This window comes from Cynocephalus volans, chromosome 5 (assembly GCF_027409185.1).
Source record: "Cynocephalus volans isolate mCynVol1 chromosome 5, mCynVol1.pri, whole genome shotgun sequence".
In the NCBI taxonomy this organism is placed as follows: Eukaryota; Metazoa; Chordata; class Mammalia; order Dermoptera; family Cynocephalidae; genus Cynocephalus; species Cynocephalus volans.
In genome coordinates this window covers 62,208,370-62,229,507 of record NC_084464.1, presented here as the reverse complement: position 1 = coordinate 62,229,507, position 21,138 = coordinate 62,208,370, and the positions used below count along the sequence as shown (strand labels likewise).

At 36.0% G+C, this 21,138-nt stretch overlaps 1 protein-coding gene across 1 annotated transcript in view; it reads left to right on the top strand.

Moving 5' to 3' along the window:
- Window positions 1-21,138, top strand: part of PKHD1 (PKHD1 ciliary IPT domain containing fibrocystin/polyductin) — a 455,019-nt gene that overhangs the window by 402,783 nt on the left and 31,098 nt on the right. Inside the window, exon 60 of the mRNA XM_063096948.1 lies at window positions 11,279-12,296. Coding sequence (XP_062953018.1) covers window positions 11,279-12,296 — 1,018 coding nt within the window. The remainder of the gene's footprint in view (window positions 1-11,278; window positions 12,297-21,138) is intronic.

Here is a 21,138-nt window from a genome sequence, read left to right as displayed (position 1 = left end):
CCTTTCACGGTGAGTTCATATGGAGTTCTCTTTCTCCAGTGTGCTACTAACTGAATAAATGTGTTTAGTGGTAAATTGTAAATGACATTATGATTACCAAAGCCAGCATGGGTTTCATTTAAAAGTGATCGGAATTGCAGACCACAAAAATTGTGACTGGCAGATAAGGCCATTTGGAAAAGTGGGAAAAGAAAAGACAAAAACAAGTGTGAAAGGTAATCATTACTCAAAACTAAACCTTCCCCAACTGAGAGAAGTAGGAGGGAGAGAAATCCGGAGGAAGAAAAGGTGGAATGCTATTTAGAAGTGATGCTAGACTTCACTGTGGGCTCTGCCAGCTGTGGCTCGGGGACTGAGCTATGAGGTCTGTCTGGCTGTATGCATAGCCTTCTCTTAAGTAGTTATGTGTGTTCTTTGCCATAATTAAAAACTACACCCATTCAGCGGCTCTGGAACCCCAGTGTGTTGCTTACATGTGCTTTATTTTGCCACATGCAAAATTAAAATACTAGGGTCAGTTAACTCTTGAGATAAAATAGAAAAATGAATGGTAAGATACTAATAAACCACCGCACCTCTTAACCCTTGGTAAATTCTGGAAAAATAAAAATAATTTTTTTTTTTTTAAATTTGTGAAGACCAGGATTCTAAGTTTGGCTACAAAATTGAATCATTAATTTTATTTGTTGAAAATCTTAACTATTGCCTTTGTTAACTTTGTGGCTATACCTTTATACTCCTGGGATAGTATGAAAAAATATTAAAAGGTCAAATGATATAAAATAGCAAATGGGCTCTTGAAAAATATGTGATTTGACAACCAAAAACCTTTCCATGTGTGCCTGTCAATAGATTGTGCCGAGAAAACTCCTGATTGTTACATCTCCTCTCTCACGGTATTATTCATAATACCTGAACCTTATGTCTAAATACAATCTAAAAGGGTAAAGATTACATTTTATTTTGCTAGAAGCACAGGTGGAACTTTGGAAGCATGCTTTTTTCTTCTTCCTCTTTTTCATTGTTACTCCTAAGTAATTATGTTGAGTCAAAATTTCTGTGACTCAGCTTTTCTATGTATGAACTAGGGATAATTAAACTTACCAGTAGGAAGTTTTAGGTGAAAAAAGTTAGGACAGGAAGAAAAGGAGGAAAGAAGGAAGAAAAGAGGAAGGGAAGAAGGAAGGGAGGAAGGAAGGAAGGAACCTAGGGCTTGAGTGCATTATTTGTAGTGAGGTCAAGCCTGCTTCTTTGTCATTCTAATTCCTATCCCACCCTCTTCGTCCACCAGGCACCATTCCCATTAGTCTCTGGGCTTTCTGTCAGATATTTCTGTACCTAAAGCTCTCCTAAGCAACCATTACATATTAGCTGAAAGGACTGTGGGGTGGCCACCATCCTGCCACAACAGACCTGCTTAAGCAGTAACCCAGAGCCCCCCAATGGCAAAAACTGTGTGAACTCTCAGGTTCTTTCTGATGGTCTCTAATTTCCACAGCACTGCTAGTGCATAAAGATGGAGTGTGTTTTGCTTAATGTCCCTGTTTGCCTTAGTCACTATCCACAAATCCACCACCCAGTACATATCATCTCCAGAATACATATTTCTTTCCAGATAAATTCATGAGCTCATCCAACCTTTTAGTCCCTTTCTCTAAATTTGCTCCCAGTGCTGTGTGGAATTCTGAAGTTAGAATCAGCAAACTCTTCATTGTCTTCAAAGAACATTCTTTTTGCACCCTTTTGCATCAGCTGGAACCTAGCCGTCTTCTGAAGATGCCTTCCCGTTGAAGCCTCTTTAAGTTGCACCCTCAAACCTTGAGGTCCCTTCCATGTCCCCATGCTGTTCTCATGCTCTATGTAATATCCCTTAAATAAAACCCCTGCTTCTCCGAGACTGACAACCTCTGGCTTATTACCTGCTGTCCCTACTTCACAAGTCTTATATTGACATTACAGACATTGTTCTTCACTCCCCAAAGGCCATACAAACTGACTCACTGGTTCCTTCTCTATCCTAGCTTTGTTGTGACTCTTATCAAGATGGATAACTTGTCCAAAACCTTGACTACTGAGAAAATAAACAAAGACCATCCAAAGGCAAACAAGCAACAGCTATTTATTCTGAACCTGCTATAGCAAGGGAGTCAGCCACCATCACTTGGCATTTGGCAGAAACTCAAAGGCATATAAAGAGTAGGAAAGCTTCATAGTAGAAAAAGGGGAAGGCTTCCCTGATTGGAGGCTGTTGGTGTGGGAATGCTGTAGTCAGCTAACTAGAAGCGGGGCATCTATGTGATTGGTTAAGGGTAGATACTTGGCTTTCCTTGATGGGTTCTAAGTTGGAAACTGGGGCAAAAATTAGGGAGATATTATGAAAAATTAGAGAAGCTGGTAGTTCTTAACCAAGTACTAGTCATTTGGGATTGATTGCTTTGGAGGTTATTGTTTAGTTTTCTTGGACTGGTTGCTGCATTTAGTAACTTTCTGGACTTGCTGCTGCTGATAGTGGGTTGGCTTCCTGGGCTGGTTGTTACAGATTGTGTATCAAAGTTCAATTTTTTTCTGTGGTCTGGCCATTGTTTGCATATTCAGTCTCTCATTGTACAAATCATCTTCATGTCTTCTATAGAAGAATACCTCACACAGAGAAGGCCTTCAATGAATCTTAGTTATTATTATTTTTATCAGGTATGTTTTTTTTCCCCACAGTACTTTATCACTCACTGACACAGTCATAGCAGGTTAGTGGCGAAATTATCATCATCATCAACCTTCAAGCTCATGTACTCCAGTATCCTTCTTTTAGACCATAACTTATGTCTTTGCAGCTTACTTGTTTAAGAGCCCCTTCCTCATGATGTGAAACCCACTGCCACGTGCATTTTTCTAACATACATAAGCACTACCCCCTTTGCTTCCCTCCTTATGCAGCTGAAATGAGCTATGCTTCTTTACACTTAGTTCATTGCAAATACTTGTAATACTTAAGACCCTTTTTTTTTTCTTTTTTTTTTTCTACTTGAGACCCTTTGATCCTTCTCAATAGTCAGGCATAAATCCAACTTTTATTTTATTTTATTCTATTTTTTTTAACAAATCCAACTTTGAATGAACCCAAATCTCTTATTTGTCCATGCCACCTTATTAGATATATGCAAGGCATTTGCTCAGCCATTCTCCAGATCATGGGCAGGCTCAATGTGAAGATGATGAAGTTAAGGTTCAGGGTCTCCACTTACAGGCTCCCCAAGGAGTTCTAGCTTTGTGTTTGTATGGACCTATGTTTTTGTAAAATTTTCAAAATTAAGATATTTTAACTGAAATTAGTTGAGATAACACACTCTTTCCACTCTAAATTCCCCTTCATTGTAAGTTCTATGGGGTTGGATGACAGTGGATTAGCCACAGCATTTTGGGGATCTAGCTAAGGAAAAGTTGAGTTGGACACACACTTGGCTTGGGTTTAATAGGGTATGATTTTTGTGATTCACAATCACGTCTATGTAAAATTATTACTAGACATCTATAACGACTTGCCCAGTTATGCTGCACCTAAGAACTAGATCCTAGGTCACAAAGTGATATAAACATGTACTAAAGCACGAGAAGAAAGTGAGAGTGGAGGAGATGCAAGGTTTGAAGTGACAGTACTGTGAAAGCTAGTCTGTGAAAATTTATTCAAATATTACAGCTCATACATGAGAAAAACTTTCTAAGAAATTTTTCACATTTGACAACAATTTTAAACATTTATACCTATTCATAATGAGTTGTGAAGCTTAAGGAAACTCCTGTAAACAACCAATTATAGAAAACAAATGTCAATTATTCAGGCTAAAGGACAGACTGAATTATCTCTCTATCCCCTCTACACAAAATATTACAACAGCGGTGTCATATGAAGAAGCAATATAAAAGCATATAAGAAATACAAGAAAAAAGTAATATAGAGTGAGTTGGGTAATATTAATAAAAATATTACTTTTCCCTAGATTTTATTATGTTTATGATATTTATGAAGATTTTTAAACTTACACTTGTGTTGTAATTTTTTTCTCATTTTATTTATTTATTAAAAAAAACCCTCTTACTATTTATTCAACACCTATCATTTGCCAGGCACTGTGCTAGATGCTTTAAAATCATGATTTCTAATTCTACAAGCTGTTCTTAAGTAGATCATTAAAGCTGTTTTTTAGTCTTTTGGTATTTTAAAACAGAAGCAAAAGAAGAAGCTTATTAAAGTTGAATGACTCATCCAAGGCCATATAGCTGTTAGGCAGAAGATCTGGGGGTTTAATTCAAGTTTTTCTTCCATACCACACAGCACTTACTGTACAGAAAAATAGCTGAATAAATTGGTCTTACTGTTTTAGCCAAACTTCATCTATAAAATCCCAGACATGACCTACTATTCTGATTTAGCAGTATCTATCTTTCATACTAATAAATAACGGAGAAAATCCATTGTGTTGTTATCATAAGTTTGAAAAACAAAGTGTTATCACAGATAACAATAAAAAGCTATTCTTGTCCTCATTTCCAATGATTTAGACCCTGTTACTCAGAACAAGAAGCCCTCTGCTTCAAATATAAGAGAGTATTCTATTAGTTGCAAATGCAAAGATCTGAAACCTTATTGTTGAGCCATTTCTGAATAATAAGAATCCAGCCTGCATTTGTCAGGGATAGAGAGATTATTAAACTAAGAAATCCTTGAAGAGGTCACAGTGTTAACAAAACTCAGCACCATGGTGGATTCTACACAGACACAGGAAACAAAGCTAGTCCCTTCCACAGAGCCCTAAGTCCTTGCGATGACTTTGTTTTAAGTTAGTGTCTCTTCATGCCACACCTATTCCCAATGTCCACTTGATGAAATACCACAATCACCATGGCGTCTACTTTCCTCCAGTCCTGTGTACACTTTGCCACCACCCCAAAACCCAAAGGGATATCTGCCATGGAGTATACTCCCACTCCCTGGTACTGAGAAGTATTTTCAGTGATTCAGCTGAGACCAGATTTCAACACATGGTTCCCATACAGAAAAGGTCTGCTCTGCTCCAGGCTTTATTCACACTTTATACTTGGCATAGGGTGCAAGGTAATCCAGAGCTGCAATGTGCAACCAGAACTTGTGGTCTTAGTGAATTTTCTGAAGAAGGTCCCTGGTGACACCAGCATATTCCAGCCTGTCCAATCCCATCTCCATTCCATCTCCTTTGAAAGGGCTCTGGACCCTGTTCTTCCTTAGCCTCTCAAGGAGCTGACTCTGTCAGTCATCTGCTCCCTCCAACATCAATCTCACTTTTTTTTATGGGCTCTTCTCTGCAGAATTCCAGCTTACATCTAAACACAACAATCTGTCTTTTTTTTTTTTCCCTAGTACACTTTAAGAAGCTCTGAATTATCATAGCCATGCATTAGCTATTACATCTTAAAGTGTCGGACTGGTTTGCTCCAGTAATATTAAAGATTAATTATTTTAAAAGAACCTACTTTTCAGCCAATATAGAGCATTGCCTTTGTGTAGAATCTTTATTGTCAAAACGCTAAGATAGAAATTCCTCCTAGAAGTAGGTTTGTACTACCAGAGATGACTGTATAACTGTTTGTTGGGATTATTTTGTTTGTTTGTCTGTTTTAACTACCTTTATGAAAGGAGGATTTTCTAGTATCCACTACATAAATCATTTAATGTATTCACTACATACATCATTTTTTTCCCAGTTGGTAAAAGTTACTTGTATGCAGCTTTATGTCCTTTATAAAGAGGTTGGGACAGTCACACTCCAGTCATCATTCTTATGCTACTGTTAAAGAAACTTCATCTCAGACTTTTGAGAGACACAGGGCTAGAGAAACGGTGATCTTTCATAAGCCAGGATAGCCTTCAATTAAAATTAATTTTTTACTTATAGATTTTTTTTAACAGTGTTATTTTTAAAATAGCAAAAAGGTATCCTGTTTATTCTATATTTTGACAGAAAGAAATGTTTCAAAGAAGTAATTTAAATATCCTTTTTTTTGTAAACTACTCTTTATTAATTTTTTGATTGATGTGTTGTGATTATACATATTTATGAGGTGCAATTTGATTTTTCTATTGAAACATAATTGATTATACATTTTTGTGGGAAACAGAGTTGGATATCAGTATGTGTGTACAATGTGTTGATCAAATCAGGATAATTAGTATATTCTTTACACTTATATTAGATCAAAATGGGTATGTCCTCCATTTTATGAGAGTGTGGGAATGAAAGCTCAGTGAGAACATTCTGTAATAAACAATGTTTGCTGAAACTCTTTTTACTTAAAGAGATACTAATTATCAACTTTGTAAAGGTCATAGAGGTAAATATCCAACTAAATGCCTCAGAAATCAGAATGCATTGGTCCTTTCATAGTAAGGTATTCATATGCGGAAATTTAAAACATAAAAAAGGGAGAAAACAGGAATAGAAGCAATGTGTGTAACTGTCATTGCAGTAGTTCTTCTGAAATTAGGAAGGGAATTGGCTAAGTTTAAATAAGCAAATAACACATGTTTGAGAAGCCATAGTGCCTGGCATTTAATCCCTGCCCCAGCACAGTGCTTAATAATACAATAAGGCAACTAGCTCCTTATCACTGAAGGGAAAGGTGACATAGTAATAAAATCTCCTTTCTGTTAGTAGGTTAAGCATACACAAGGGATCACTCAATTCCTTATCTCAGTTTTGTTTATAATCCAACTCATACAAAATTCCAATGGGTCATGAAGATTTGTGGCTTTTCATATTCTATTACCTTATTCTTGAGCTTGTTTATGGGCACAGGGCCTGAGCTAGACTGCAGAACATTGTAACCTCTTAACTCTCACATTCAAACCCTCTCTAACCCTTCTCTCATCCCTTCTTTTACTTAAGATCCTGCCTTTTCTTTGTCTAGCCTCCAGCATGGCAGGCAGTCATATTCTTCTCCATCTAATGTCACTGCTGACAGTGAGAATAAGGAGCTTTGATCCTGAGGATAGAGATGGCTGAGGGGGCGAGCCTTTGTGGTGGAGTGGTTTCTGGGTGGAATATGTAAAAATGAATAAATAAAATAAAAATAAAAATAACTATATCATTAAACCTCTTGAAGATATACATTCTACTAGTATAGCTCCTGTACATTATTATTCCAAAAGAGTACTTGAATCACACTATAAATGGCTTACTTCTGTTATTTTAGCCTTGGAAAACCTGTGACCAGGAATGGAAGTATAGTAGGAAAAATTCATGTTTCTATGTGTGTTTTTTTAATGAATGAATAAATAAATGACTCACAAAATCCTTTATTACAATAGAACTTGTGGACAAATCAATTATGTGATTCAAGAGCAGAAGAAACTTCATATAAATATAGTCAGCTATAATTTCAATCTCATGGATTCATGTGAAATAGTTGGCTTCTTACAGTATTGAGATATATATTAAGCATCAGTTTAGGGAACAATACTCACAATAATTTTTTGTGGTATACTCAATTATTATTGTTATGCTGAATTAGCTTAAAATGTATTTGAGCTATTGAATAATAGTCTTATAACTAGACACCTGGAAAAATATATAAAAATGATTTAAAGAATAGAAATTTTGAAAAGTATGTTACATACCAATCAATTAATACATTATTAAGTAGCATTTACTGTGTTTGAGCTAGGGTGAGGATCTTTATGGTAATTTAAATATGAGATATGGTCCTTGACCTTGAGAAATAACCCTTTAAGGGCACTGATGCCTACAAAGGAAATGTGCAGCTAGTTAGTAGCAGAGAATGATAGAGAATCATATAAACTAAGAGAATGATTATTTTATTTAGGGACAGTTCTAAGAATTTAGCAATCTGTAAGGACAATCGATCAATCAATGTGGACGATCAATCAATAGCATCAATATGGCTGTCAAAAATATGTAAAAAGGAGAGTGAGCTGTAGAGTTTCGAAAAGGGTAGCCAATGGGATTTAAGGATTTTCACTGAAGGAAGGCCACCTAACTATCTCATTTGGAAAGGATATAACTGTAGAGATTTGTGCATCATGATCACAAAGTACAGTTTCTATAGCCATTAAGATCATGCAATTAAATCTCTTTGTGCTGGATCCATGCTTTTGAAGAGAACACTTGATTTAAAATTAGGGTTTTCATATCATATGACCATAGGGAGAAAACACACTATGTAAAAGTGATCATTCCTTTATATTTGATAATTAAATTCTAATTTAAATTAACAATTTAGCATTAACTTTAATGAATCCAGTTTCTTTAAAATACTTAGAGCAATTCAAAATTTCTGTTTTATCTTATGTAAATTTTTAAGGAATTTGCCCATTTCATCTAAATTATTGAATTTGATGGCATAAAGCTTATTTGTAGTAGTCTCTTATCTTTTGTCTGTAGGATTTGTAATGATAGTCCTATTTCATTCCTGAAATTGGTGATTTGTGTTCTTTCTTTGTATTTTGATCCATCCACTGAGGAATTAACCAATTTTGTTAATATTTTCCAAGAACCATATTCTATGTAGTTATATTTTGTTTTGTTGTTGTTTGTTTCTTTCCTACTTCATTGATTTCTGCTGCCACATTTATTATTTCCTTTCTTTTACCTTGGGTTTGCTGTGCTCTTTTTCTAAATTCTTGTTTTTAAAAAATTTTGACATGAGGGTGCTTTATTTTTTTCTAGCTTTAATGAGGTATACTTGATGAATAAAATTGTATATATTTAGGGTATACAATGTGATGTTTTGATATACATATATATTGTGAAATGATTATCATTACCAAGCTAATTAATATATCCATCACCTCATAGTTACCTTTTAACATTTTTCTGTGTCTGTGTATTTGTTGAGAATATTTAAGATCTATTCTTTTAATAAATTTCAAGTACACATTAACAGTATTACAGTATTATTAACTATAGTCACCATGCAGGACATTAGATCTTATTCTACGTTCTTAAAGTAGTATCATAGGGCATTGATTTTAAACAATTCTTTTTTTATATAAGCATTTAACACTATAAATTTCCCTAAAAGCACCGTTTTAAGTGCATTCCACAAATTATTATGTGTAAAATTTTTGTTACTATTGTTTGAAATATTTTATAATTTCCCTTGCAACTTTTTAACCATTGTTGTCTTTGCTGTTTGCTACTATGGTTGAAGAAATACTTAGCATGTATACTGCTCTTGGAGCAACATTATGAAAGTTAGATTTATTGATATCAATGACAACTTTGGTATAGATTTCTAATCATCTAATATGAAAGGAAGGAAGTAGAAAAAGGCTAGATTATGTTCGCATGTAATATTTCCTACATTAGTAATAATTTGTTTTGTTTTGTTTTGTTTTCCATTTCTTAGGCTGCTTTGATGAACTTGCACTAAAGCAAATTCAAAATAACTAGAAAACAATACAGGATAATTTTTGTGAATATCGATTTTAAATCAAAGGAACTTTATTGGAAGATAACATATCCCTGTGGATTCAGAACAAGAACTACTCTAAGTTCATAGATAGGGAAATTAGAAATAGTGAGAATGACAGATAATGCTGTTTCTTTAAATGTTTATATTATGCTTGACCATCCTCAACTTGGGCTCTATTTAATGTCAACAGCTCCCCAAATTACCAATTTTTCCTTTTCCTCTTCTTTACTCTTTATGTTTAGGGTAAAAGAGAGTGTGAGAAAATGATATAGTTTGGCATCCAAACTCTTTCACAATCTGGTCATAATACATCTCTTCAATTTTAATATACCTCCATAAATTCCTGGTTCCAGTCCCTTCAATTTACCTCTTCTCCCATTGACTTAAATGTTATTACCTTCTTCTCTCTTACCCTTATTCCATTATGGATTATGGAGATGTGATATTGTGATGAGAAATATATACATATATGTATTTATATAGAGGTGCTAGGAGAATCTTTTGTTCTAATATTCAGTCTTTGACCTGGGTTCCTGACACAGAACTCTTAAGACTTTTGTGATTTCCTGAGTGACAGGAATGTTTGACACAACTCTTAAATCCCTTGAAATTTCCTGGGTTATAGGAACATCTTTTGTTCTGATGGGGTGACTCTTGGTGGACTCCTGGATAGCCTTGGAATGGGGGCTGGTTGCCAGGGGAACCAACCATGTGACTAGAGGGTTGGAACTTTCAACCCTACTGCACCCTGACCTCAGAGGAGAGGAGAAGGGCTGAAGGTCGAGTACGTCATCAATGATCAGTAATTTGATCAATCTAGCCTATATAATGGACCCTCTATGAAAACCCAAAATGATAGGGTTTGGAAGGCTTTCAGATGTCTGAACATGTGGAGGTACCTGGAGGGCGGTGTGCCTGTAGAGGGCATGAAAGCTCCGTACCCTTTACCCAATACCTTGCCTTATTCTTCTCTTTCTCATCTGGCTGTTTATCTGTATCTTTTGTAATATACTTTATAATAAATAGGTAAACATAAGTAGTATTTCCCTGAATTATGTAAGCCTCTCCTGAAAATTAATTAACCCAAGGAAGAGGTCTTGGGAACTCCGATTTATAACTGGTTGGTCAGAAGTACAATTCACAACCTAAAAACTGTGATTGGCATCTGAAGTGGAGGCAGTCTTGTGAGACTGAGCCCTTAACCTGATGGTCTGATGCTAACTCCAGGTAGATAGTGTCATAATCGAGTCAAATTGCATAATTAACTTCATCAATTAATTTAATTAATTGTTAAATTGTTTAACTTTATTAATTAAATTAATTGTTGAATTGTTTAAATTTATTAAATTAAATTAGTGCCCAACTGGTATCCAATGAAGAATTGGTTGTTGGTGGGAGAAGCACTCACAGATTTTGGTGACCAGAGGTGCAGTATTCTGTGTTTTATTGAGTGTGTGAGAGTAGGAAAAAACAGTTTAGGTTTTTTTTCCCTCAGGAGTCCTTAGCAATTATTCCTTTGTCTTAATTTTTTGCTTATTCAACTCTTTTTACACTTAGCTATATCTCCGTTATTAATTTTAAATAGCATACATTATGTAACATATATATTTAAAATATATTAAATAGCTATTATTTAATGCATATATCTTTTCATATTTTGCCCAAGCTTTCTTTGCACTCTCAATATCTAGCACACTTAGGTGTTCAACAAATATTTCATGAAGTTATAGACGATGATGAGAATGATGGATTGCAAATCATCTTTTGAGATTGTGGCTCATATGTCACTTGTTGATTTTTCTTTATTTTGTAGGTACATTTAGAGAAGAACAGAAATGCACATACCAATCACTGATACAAGGCTTCATCTGCAAAGAAACTGACCAAGTGGTCCTAATTCTTGAAAATGCTGGTGCCACTTCAGCAATCCGGAAGTTATATCCAGTTGTATCTGTGACTAGTGGTTTTGTTGACACCTTTAGTAGTGTAAATGCCAATACTCCTTGCTCTACCTCTGGGTCTGTGTCTACTTTCTATTCCATTTTACCAACCAGGCAAATCACCAGGGTATGCTTTGCGGATCAGACTCCTCAAGTTCTGCGCTTTTTTCTATTGGGGAACAAAAGTACCTCCAAGCTTCTCTTGGCTATATTCTACCACGAGCTCCACAGCCCCCATGTTTTCTTAAGAGACAGTTTTATTCCACCCACCCTGGCTCAATCAACTTCTTTATTGCTGAATGAGTCTATTGGTGCCAACTATTTTAACATCATGGATAACCTCTTGTATGTTGTCCTACAAGGAGAGGAACCCATTGAAATACGTTCAGGTGTTTCCATTCATTTGGCCCTCACTGTGACATTTTCAGTCCTAGAAAAAGGCTGGGAAATAGTGATCCTTGAAAGACTAACTGACTTCTTACAGATTAGCCAAAACCAAATCAGATTTATTCACAAAATGCCCGGCAATGAAAGGACCTTAAAGGCCATTGCTGACAGTAGAGCAAAAAGAAAGCGCAATTGCCCAACTGTGACTTGCGCCAGTCATTACAGAAGAGTTGGTCAACGTAGACCTCTCATGATAGAAATGAGCACATATGGGGTTTCACCACCAAGCACTATAAAAACTATCTCGAAAGTGATTGTCATTGAAATTGGTGATCTGCCAACAGTAAGGAGCACTGGACTGATTCCATCCTTATCAAGTAACAAATTGGAGAATTTGGCTCATCAAGTCATCACTGCTCAACAGACTGGAGTACTAGAGAATGTTCTGAATATGACTATTGGAGCATTATTGGTGACTCAGTCAAAGGGAATCATTGGCTATGGGTAAGTACTAATTACAACAACATTCAAATGAGGGCTGATTTCTTGGATTCATATTGACATGTATTGGAAATGTCCATCTACTTACACTGAATCACATAACCTGTCTACTTTTTTAGACTGAAATAAAAGCTCAAAGAGCCATTAAAGACTTAAGTTCTCAGTTTTTAAATTCGTTATTAAATCTACATTTGTCACGATTATTCTATTTCCCAGATGGTAGAAAACATTATATTTTGGTACATTAAAATGAAAAGCATAGAGGAAGAGATTTTTCTGAAGCAACTTGTTCTCAGTCCATTTGTTCATTCATTTATTCATGTAATGAATTTAAGCAGTAGGCTAGGTTCTGAGGTTACTAAGGTAAATAGATTTATTCTGTTATTACTACTTTTTGCTTTTATTTGTGGTGGTGCTAACAAATAAGCAGTTAATATTTAATGGATATTAATTACTTCTACACAGCCATCTCCAATGGATGTGGTATTCACTAGAACTGAAATAAAAAGTAAAACTCCACAGAGAAACTTTCACACTTGGAGGCATATTCAATTAATACACTGATTGCCTTTTTATACACAGGGCAACTTATTCCAGTGAAAGCTTAGCTAGTGTTTCTGTATTATATTTTTCCTGTCTTAACAGTGGAGATAGGCATTTCTCTTCCCTTCCATATATTAATATGTATAGAAGATGAAAAGAAAACTCAAGCACTTTTTTGTTTTCTGGATCTGGTTGATTTGAAGGGCTTTGGGAATTGTTAGCTTAAAATTAACAAGTACTGATAGATTATGATTGCTCATAAATTATTAAACGTTGGCTATTTTTGCCAACCACCAAACCTTCACCATGTTAGTGATGTTGTTATGATATTATGTATGGTGGTATGAGAATCAGGAATCTCAAAAAAAGTTATGCTATATTTAAATTTCTTTTCTTTCCTTCAGCCCCATTTCATTTAAATCCCAGTGAGTTCTTGTAAGTATATTATATATATGTATGTACCTAGAGAGAAAAAGGATCAGTCCGTTGCTTAATTTTAAGTAGACTTTATTGAACTTTCCTAGTAGGTCATCATTAAAAAATGACAGATTTATATATTTAGAAAGACAGCAAAGTCAATTTTTAGAAGCAATAGAAGTACATCTGAGAAAAACCAACAGATTGAATCTGCCACAGGTTTAGGCATACACACATCTTCTGAAGGTAAGAAAAGGCTGCTTCTTAAGCACAAGGATACTTAAAAAATACATGGAAAAATTGAATTAAAAGATAACACAATGCTTCTTGTTGAAGCATAAACTTTTTGAGGACCCCTCATATATCTGAACAAACCTCTGCAGAATGAGAAATGCTATGTCCTATGGAATTGAATGAGAATTAGCAAGCTTTCCCATGTTCCTAAGAGTTGCAGAGTATGGTAAACAGTCCTGAAGCCCTATGCATACCTCAAGGCGATCCCTGTTTCTTTCAGCTTTGATCAGTGTCAGTTGGGACTTCCACTGAACTCACAGGAGAGCCATTGAAAAGCTGATGAATTGACCTTGAGACAACAGAAATGAGTCTAGGGACGCAGTCCTTTCAGTGAAAAGTACTGAGGATGTTCTCCAGAGGTTCACTCCTGTTAGTTTAATAGGATTGTATGCATTTCAACAGATTGAGGCCATATTGGACACTTACTTTGCTAGGAGAGTAGTACCTACTTGCAAGAAGCCAACAACTTCTGCTTTGTGGGGAAAAGTTGAGTTGCCATCTGCTTTCTAAATAAATAGTATATACTGAATAGGCCTCTTCTGGTCTTTATTCCCCTCTAGAAGCATCTGGATTTGAGCTTACTCTGCTTGGCTAAGTCAGTGTCATGAACCAGTTTTCCAACTTTAAAAATGCAGAGATAAACACATGTTCATTTTGCCATTTTGAAACTGGGGTTCCCCACCAGTATCTTAGTTCTGTACACTGTCTTTTATCTGGAATCATGGCAGAACATATTCTATATTGCTTGCTTTCCTTTCAGTAGAAACTTGACTTTTGCTCTCTTGAATGTCCTTCTCTTCTTTTTCCTTCTCTCTTGTCTCATTTATTCCCATACAAGAAAAAATCTCTGTATAATATTCTTTGTCATATAGTAAAATTAGGTATCTATGTATCTCTAAGAGAAACTTAGCTATTGAAATGCCAAAGGTGTCTGCGGTTGGCAGAATTTCTAAAATGGCCTCACAAAGGTGTGACTCACTCATCCCTGGAACCTATGAATATAGATAACACTGTTATGATCACACTATGTTATGTAGCACAGTTGACCTTAAGATAGGGAAAATATTTTATATTGCCAAAGTGGGCGCAAACACAAGAGCCCCTAAAAGAGGAGAGCTATCTCCTGCTGTGGAAGAGAAAGAAAGAGAGGAAGGCAGAGAGATTCAAAATGTGAGAAGAATTTGATGCGCCACTGCCTTTGAGATGGAAGGGGCCACATGAAATGGAATGCAGGTGGACTCTATGAGAAGAGAGTGGCCATTTGTTGACAGCCAGTGAGGAAACAGGGACCTCAGTTCTATAGCCACAAGGAAATGAATTCTGCCAACAACCTGAGTGAGTTTGGAAGTGGATTTTTTCTGAGAGCTTCTACATAGCAGTGAACCTAGCCAAGTTTATCTGGATTCCTGATCTACTCCCTGGAAATAATACCTTTGTATTATTTTATACAATTAACTTTGTGGTGATCTATTAGGCAACAATAGAAAACTAATATGCTGTTACATAAAGCTCTTTGTTTATGACATTACCACTAACCTTGGGCCCTGAAAGCAGTTATAGTAGCATGACATTGGGGAGTGTGTGTGTGGATGTGTATTTGTGTGTACTTATTACATTAGTGGTATTTTAAATTCCCCTGTTCTGAGTAAGGAGCACTCTATCGAGCTGATTTGGAAAACAGAAGATAAGGAAGAACCAATGGGTGATAACAAGTCTATTGGCATTCAGTCTCATTTAACATTTTCTCTTCTGCAACCCCTCCACGTCTGCTGGGCATCTGCTTTCTAGGAAAAAGCCATTTGGAGTATGTAAGGGCAGAATCTTTCTGTTGACACAGAGGGATTTTTTTTTTTTTTTCAAGACCGGTGGAACCTTCATCCTGGAAGATTCCTGTACTACCAGATTGTCTCTTTACTTGCTATGATAAAACCATAACTTAGTCATTGAAGAATGTTTTTACATCATTTCTTCTTTCCACTGCAGTATAAAGTCACTACTTTGTTGAATTGGGTGAATGGCAAAATTATTGTGATAGTATTTCATATATGTGGCTTTATACAAGATGTTCTGTATAAGAAAGCTTTGTGTATAATTAAAAATTGTTCCTTTAATCCCTAGCATTTTTTAAAAGTCTTTAACTCTTAAACTTGAAAAAAAAGACAAAGAGATTAATATCCAGCTTTATTAAATGGGAAATAACGTAGACTGTTCACATTTTTACTGATGATTCATGGTCATCATTACAACTATCATTTATTTCACAGCCCTGTTTCTGCAGTGATGCCCTTGGGGACTATTGTTCATATACTAAATGATCCCAAACCACTAAATCTTTGATTCTTGTTCTACCGTATATATTCTTTCTGCTACTTTCCTTGTGAACAGGATGTTAATTGTAATCTGTTGCTGATGATGACATATCTATATCCAGCAGCCCCCTGCCCTCATGCACGTGTAGTTCTAATTCCAAAATTAAACCATGCTACTTTAAAATCAAGTAATTTAAGATTTTTGTGTACATATGGTGAAGTCCTAAGTAAATATAATAGACTCATAAAAGCTTTTATTCTCCAAATATTAATTGAACAGCTATTATGTCCAAAATATCATATAGCTCCTATGAAAATCTAGAGATTTAAAAATGAATGGATAGGCAAAACAACATTTACTCAACTATTCAGTGAGAATATGTTATATTAAATCTCTTTCCATATCTATTACAAAGAAATCATTAATTCAATATGAACCTACTTAACCATTAATCTAGTTTCTCATAAAATTAACTTGAGTGTATTTTTATCTTTATGTATTTGTTAGGTGGTCGGGGTTTCAACTTACTATTATATTTCAAAGAGTACCTAAGCACATTGTCATTCATGATAAATGATTATTCAGTATTTATCACAAATAGTGAAATGTAGCCTGTTTGGTTTTTCTACTATTCTAATACTCCTGTGTAATCAATATCTTGTGTTAAATCTCTTCCATTAAAAAGACCTGGAATGGTTTCTGTTTTTTTGGCCTGGCTAGACTATGACTGCTACAGCCCCCCCATCACAAACAAGAAATTTTGATTATTTTGTGTATGATCTTTAAATATTCAGTTTTAATTCTCCTAAATAAAATATTTATGCTAGATTTATTATAAAATATTATTTTAAATGATTTATCAATTAAAATACTTAAGTTTTTGTCCTCTGAGTTTTTGCTTACAATTGACATTGTTGGAAGATGTTATAATATTTATTCTGTATTTATATACTCCTGACACATGGCAATCTACACCTAGGGTTACTCAAAACTCAATTTGAAATGAATGATTTCAAGGAATCACACAAGTTTAAACATAAGTATTACAGCAGAGCAGTAAGCACACTGCTTGAGGCATGCACCAGAACTTGAAGTTAGCCAGAACAAGATAGGTAATGGCTTTCCAGAGGCAATTAGTGACCTAAGAGCAGAGAAACTGCAGGATGGGTACTGATTTACTGGTGTTACTATAGTAACACGTACTGGGTGCTTTAAATGTGCCAGGCTTGGAACCACTAGACCATGGTGCCAGAAGGAAACTGTCAGATCATAAGACATTTCTTCCCTCCTCGGAGTTGACAGCTGCTAAGGGAGCCTGGCTAGGTTTAATAGGGAGCCTAAGGACCATGAAATGTAAGTTAAATGGTATGCATCAAGTCAGAAAGATAGCCAGAAAAGTAATTCTTGTCTGACAAACTATATAGAAGACTATTCCTGAGGGGTAGAGGTCATGGCATTTTATTTATCTTTGCATATCTCACAGTGCCTTGAACAATGTTTGTACATAGTAGGAGGGTTAACATATGTTTGTTAAATGAAATTCACTAGAGAACTTTTTTTTCCAGGGTAAAGAATCATTCAAATTTCTTTAGAATTCATCTCCTCCTGGTACATATACACTATTCTATATTTAACCTATTTAAAACACAAGAAATCAAAAATGCTCAGGACTCCCTGAAACATTTTAATCAAAATACAACGCTCTTTTACAGGAAACTGGCTTAGTAGCTTTGAGGAGGAAAAAGTTCAAAAGGGAGTATCTCTAATCTCCCAGCCCCACCCCACCCCAAGGCAGCATAGTAGGTCTTGCCTAGAGCCAATTTTCACCAGTGGGATTTATTTGTTTGCAGGGTTTGCCATGCAAATGAGAATCCCTCCTCCTCTGTACAGTAAACACTTCAGATCTGGTGGATTGACATGCAAGAGTTAGAGTGAATAGCGGTGATCTCTGAACTGGGAAATTTCTGTATTTTCTTGATCTTCCTCCTTTACATCGCACTTAAGCACTAGAAGAAAAAAAAATTCTTTCACATACTTGACTGGATATTGGAAGCTGTTAAGTAGTGGTTAAAACTGGGAGGAACGGAGGGAACTTTCTTTCCTCCCCCATTTTTTAAAGTTTGGCTGTAGGTCTTTCTGCCTGCAGGCTACAGTCACATTAGCAGTTGGAAATTGGATAACGACAGCACAATGACAAATCCAGGTTGCTTGCAATAAGTTGCTAATCCCTTTGCTTTAATATTGGAGCAGCATGTAATGATGTTTGGACATCACTCCAGTTTACTGACGACCCCACTGGGGCCAGCAATACAACCTTACAACTGTCTAACAAGGCGTCAGGTGACTCCCGTCGTCACAGCAACGGACACTGGAATCTAATCTTCCCTCCATCCCTTCTAGCACCCAATAACGCCTAGATTATATAAGTGGCCCATCATTGCTTGGTAACTTGAATCAATTAACGTTAATTCGCACAATGCTATGATGTATTGTGATCACTTTCATTTCAGGGAAGGGGGAGAAATCGCTATAAGTCACCTAAAATGAGGTTGTCTGTGGTGCTGAGGTATTAATTGGGTGTCCATATTAAATGCAAAAGGAGCCCCATCGTGAAAGGAAAGTGGATGAGTGACTCTCTTGGCTGCTATTGACCTATCAGAAGAAGACAGTGCCCTTTTCCTTTGCTTTTATCTATTACAGTTTTCCCTATTGCGTGTCAAGTTGATGTATTATAAAAAATTCATTTGGTGACCTTTCACCCCCTTAGCAGATTAAACAATTTCACTTCGATGGCATCATTAACAGGACCCTGCATTTAATGATGATTTCTCTAAAAGGCCACGGAGATTCGATTTTAAGCTAACAGATTTATTGCACTATTATAACATATCGTAAAAAACTGTACTACCTACGGTCAGGTTTTAGGGTAGAAACTGCTTAAGAGTTTATGTGGAGCTTAAAGTGGTATTACCTTGGGATATGCTGCAGCAGCAAGTCTCTGACCTCCAGTGGGATGCTGTTTACATTTAATAAGAGACGTTCGCTCACAATAAACTTTAAAGTGTGTCAGGGACGGGCCTTTCAGCGGGTGTTCAGGCAGTTGATTCCCATTGCCGTCATCTCTAGACATCGATGTACTTATGTCAGAATCTTTGATGGGGTCATTCAGTTTCTTTAACCCAGATTGCTTGCCTGCATTCCCACCCTTATCAGAAAGCATTTAAGGAATAGGTTAGGGGAGAAATAGGATCTGGTAACAATGTCACAATTTCCCAATAACGTGGGACCAATAGAAGGACAGAACTAATAGCATGGATTTTTAAAATCTGGTTTAAATTGTTCCCTTTAAAAAAGGAAAGGACCCTTAGTCACTCAGGCTAAGCAAACTAATAAATGATGATTGTGCTAGTGTGTGTGGAATTCTCTGGGAATGATTCCAGCATAAAGGACAGGGCCTTAGCTGGTAGGTGACCAAAGGGGGTTGTTTGGACCACATATGCCCACTTTGCATGCATGCATTTCCAAGGATTCCCAGAGGAGAGGGAAATTGCTTTCTACAGAAACTTTATATTTCGTGATCCATTGTATTTGCTTTTCCACTATTTTCTCTTTTAGGGCTAATCTTAACCTTTACCTGACATGCACCTTCCATTATAAATAAATACATTATCCTTTCCTTCTCATATGAGGGAGGGGAAGAGGTTGGGGAATGGAAGACTTTACTCACAAACATTTAACCAAGGGGAGGGAAGACTAGGCTGCTTTTATTTTTTTTTAATTTTTAAATAAAAGCCTTGGTAGACCTGGCCTAGCTATTTTGAGGATAAACTCTCTAAGGGATGCTCTATGTTAGGGTAATGTATAAGGGTACTTCAAAAAGTTCATGGAAAGATTTGTATTGCCTTTTAATTCCATTCTTCCATGAACTTTTTGAAGTAACCTCTTGTACGATATAGGATGTCTGTATATCTCCATTTAATTGCCAAATATCTATTGCATGCCTATGATGTGTCATGCACAATAGGCTTAATGGAATAATAGGTGTGTAATGTTCTTTTAATAAAGCTAGCTCCATCATCAAAAGTACTGTAACACAGGGTAAAAGATGTTTTGAGGTATCATGAGTTATGTAATTATTTTATATGTATTCCATTTCATTACTAAGTCACATCAGCAATTAATACGTTCGAACAAGGTGAAAAGCAGTATAGCTCATTGGTTATCCACTCTAGACCTTGGTCAACACTTACTATTTGTAAGACCTTTGGCAAATTACTTAAGCCTTTTGGGACTCAGTTTCTTTATATATAAATAAGAATACCTATCTCGTAGCGTGACTTTAAAAATGCAATGAGTTTATACATGAAAAGTTTATAATAGTACTTAGTACACAGTAAGTGCTCAGTAAGTATCAACTGTAGTGTAAATTTTATTCTCCCTATATGCTTCATGCAATTAAAATAAATTAATTGATTAATGACACAGTTATTGAAATTATTTAGTGCAAGCACGCTTGGAGAATATAAATATGAGAGGGTTGTTGTGGAGACTAAATGAACTGTGTAAAATAGTGGTGTGCTGGAGTTTGCACTCAGCATCTCTTCCCAACTCCATTCAGTGATGTTATCTTGGTATCTTGGGATCAGCTGGGGCAGGAATATTCAAACCATAGAAATTGGAACACACTATAGAACAGTGAACTTTTTAAAAGAGATGGCTTGATAGCTTCCTACTGAATATGTCCCACCCTCTAAGTAATTTAGTGTGATAAATTCCTTCACTGAGGCTTTTTTTTTTTTTTTGGCTGATCTTAATAGTGATAAAAATATAAGTTTATAATTTGTACTTCTCCTCTCCTCCCAGTCCATTTTTTATATGGCTAAGTAAACATATCACATAAATATCTAATTATTGTTTGGTATAAAGTCATGTTCTCTACACAGTATATTATTAAGTGTCTAGAAACAAGGGTGATGGAGTTTGGATGTGTTGTCCCCACCAAAACTCATGTGGAAATCTGATCCCCAATGTGGCAGTGTTGGAAACTGATTGAGTCATGGGGGTGGATCCCTCATGAATGGATTAATGCTCTCCCTGGGGAAGGAGGGAATAATGAGTGAGTTCTCACTCTATTAGTTCCCACGAGAGCTTGTTGTTTAAAAGACCCTGGCACCTCCTCTCTCTCGCTTCCTCTCTCTCACTTCCTCTCTCTCACTTCCTCTAACCAAGTGATCTGCTTGTACCCACTGGCTGCCTTCCACTTTCTGCAATGAGTAGAAGC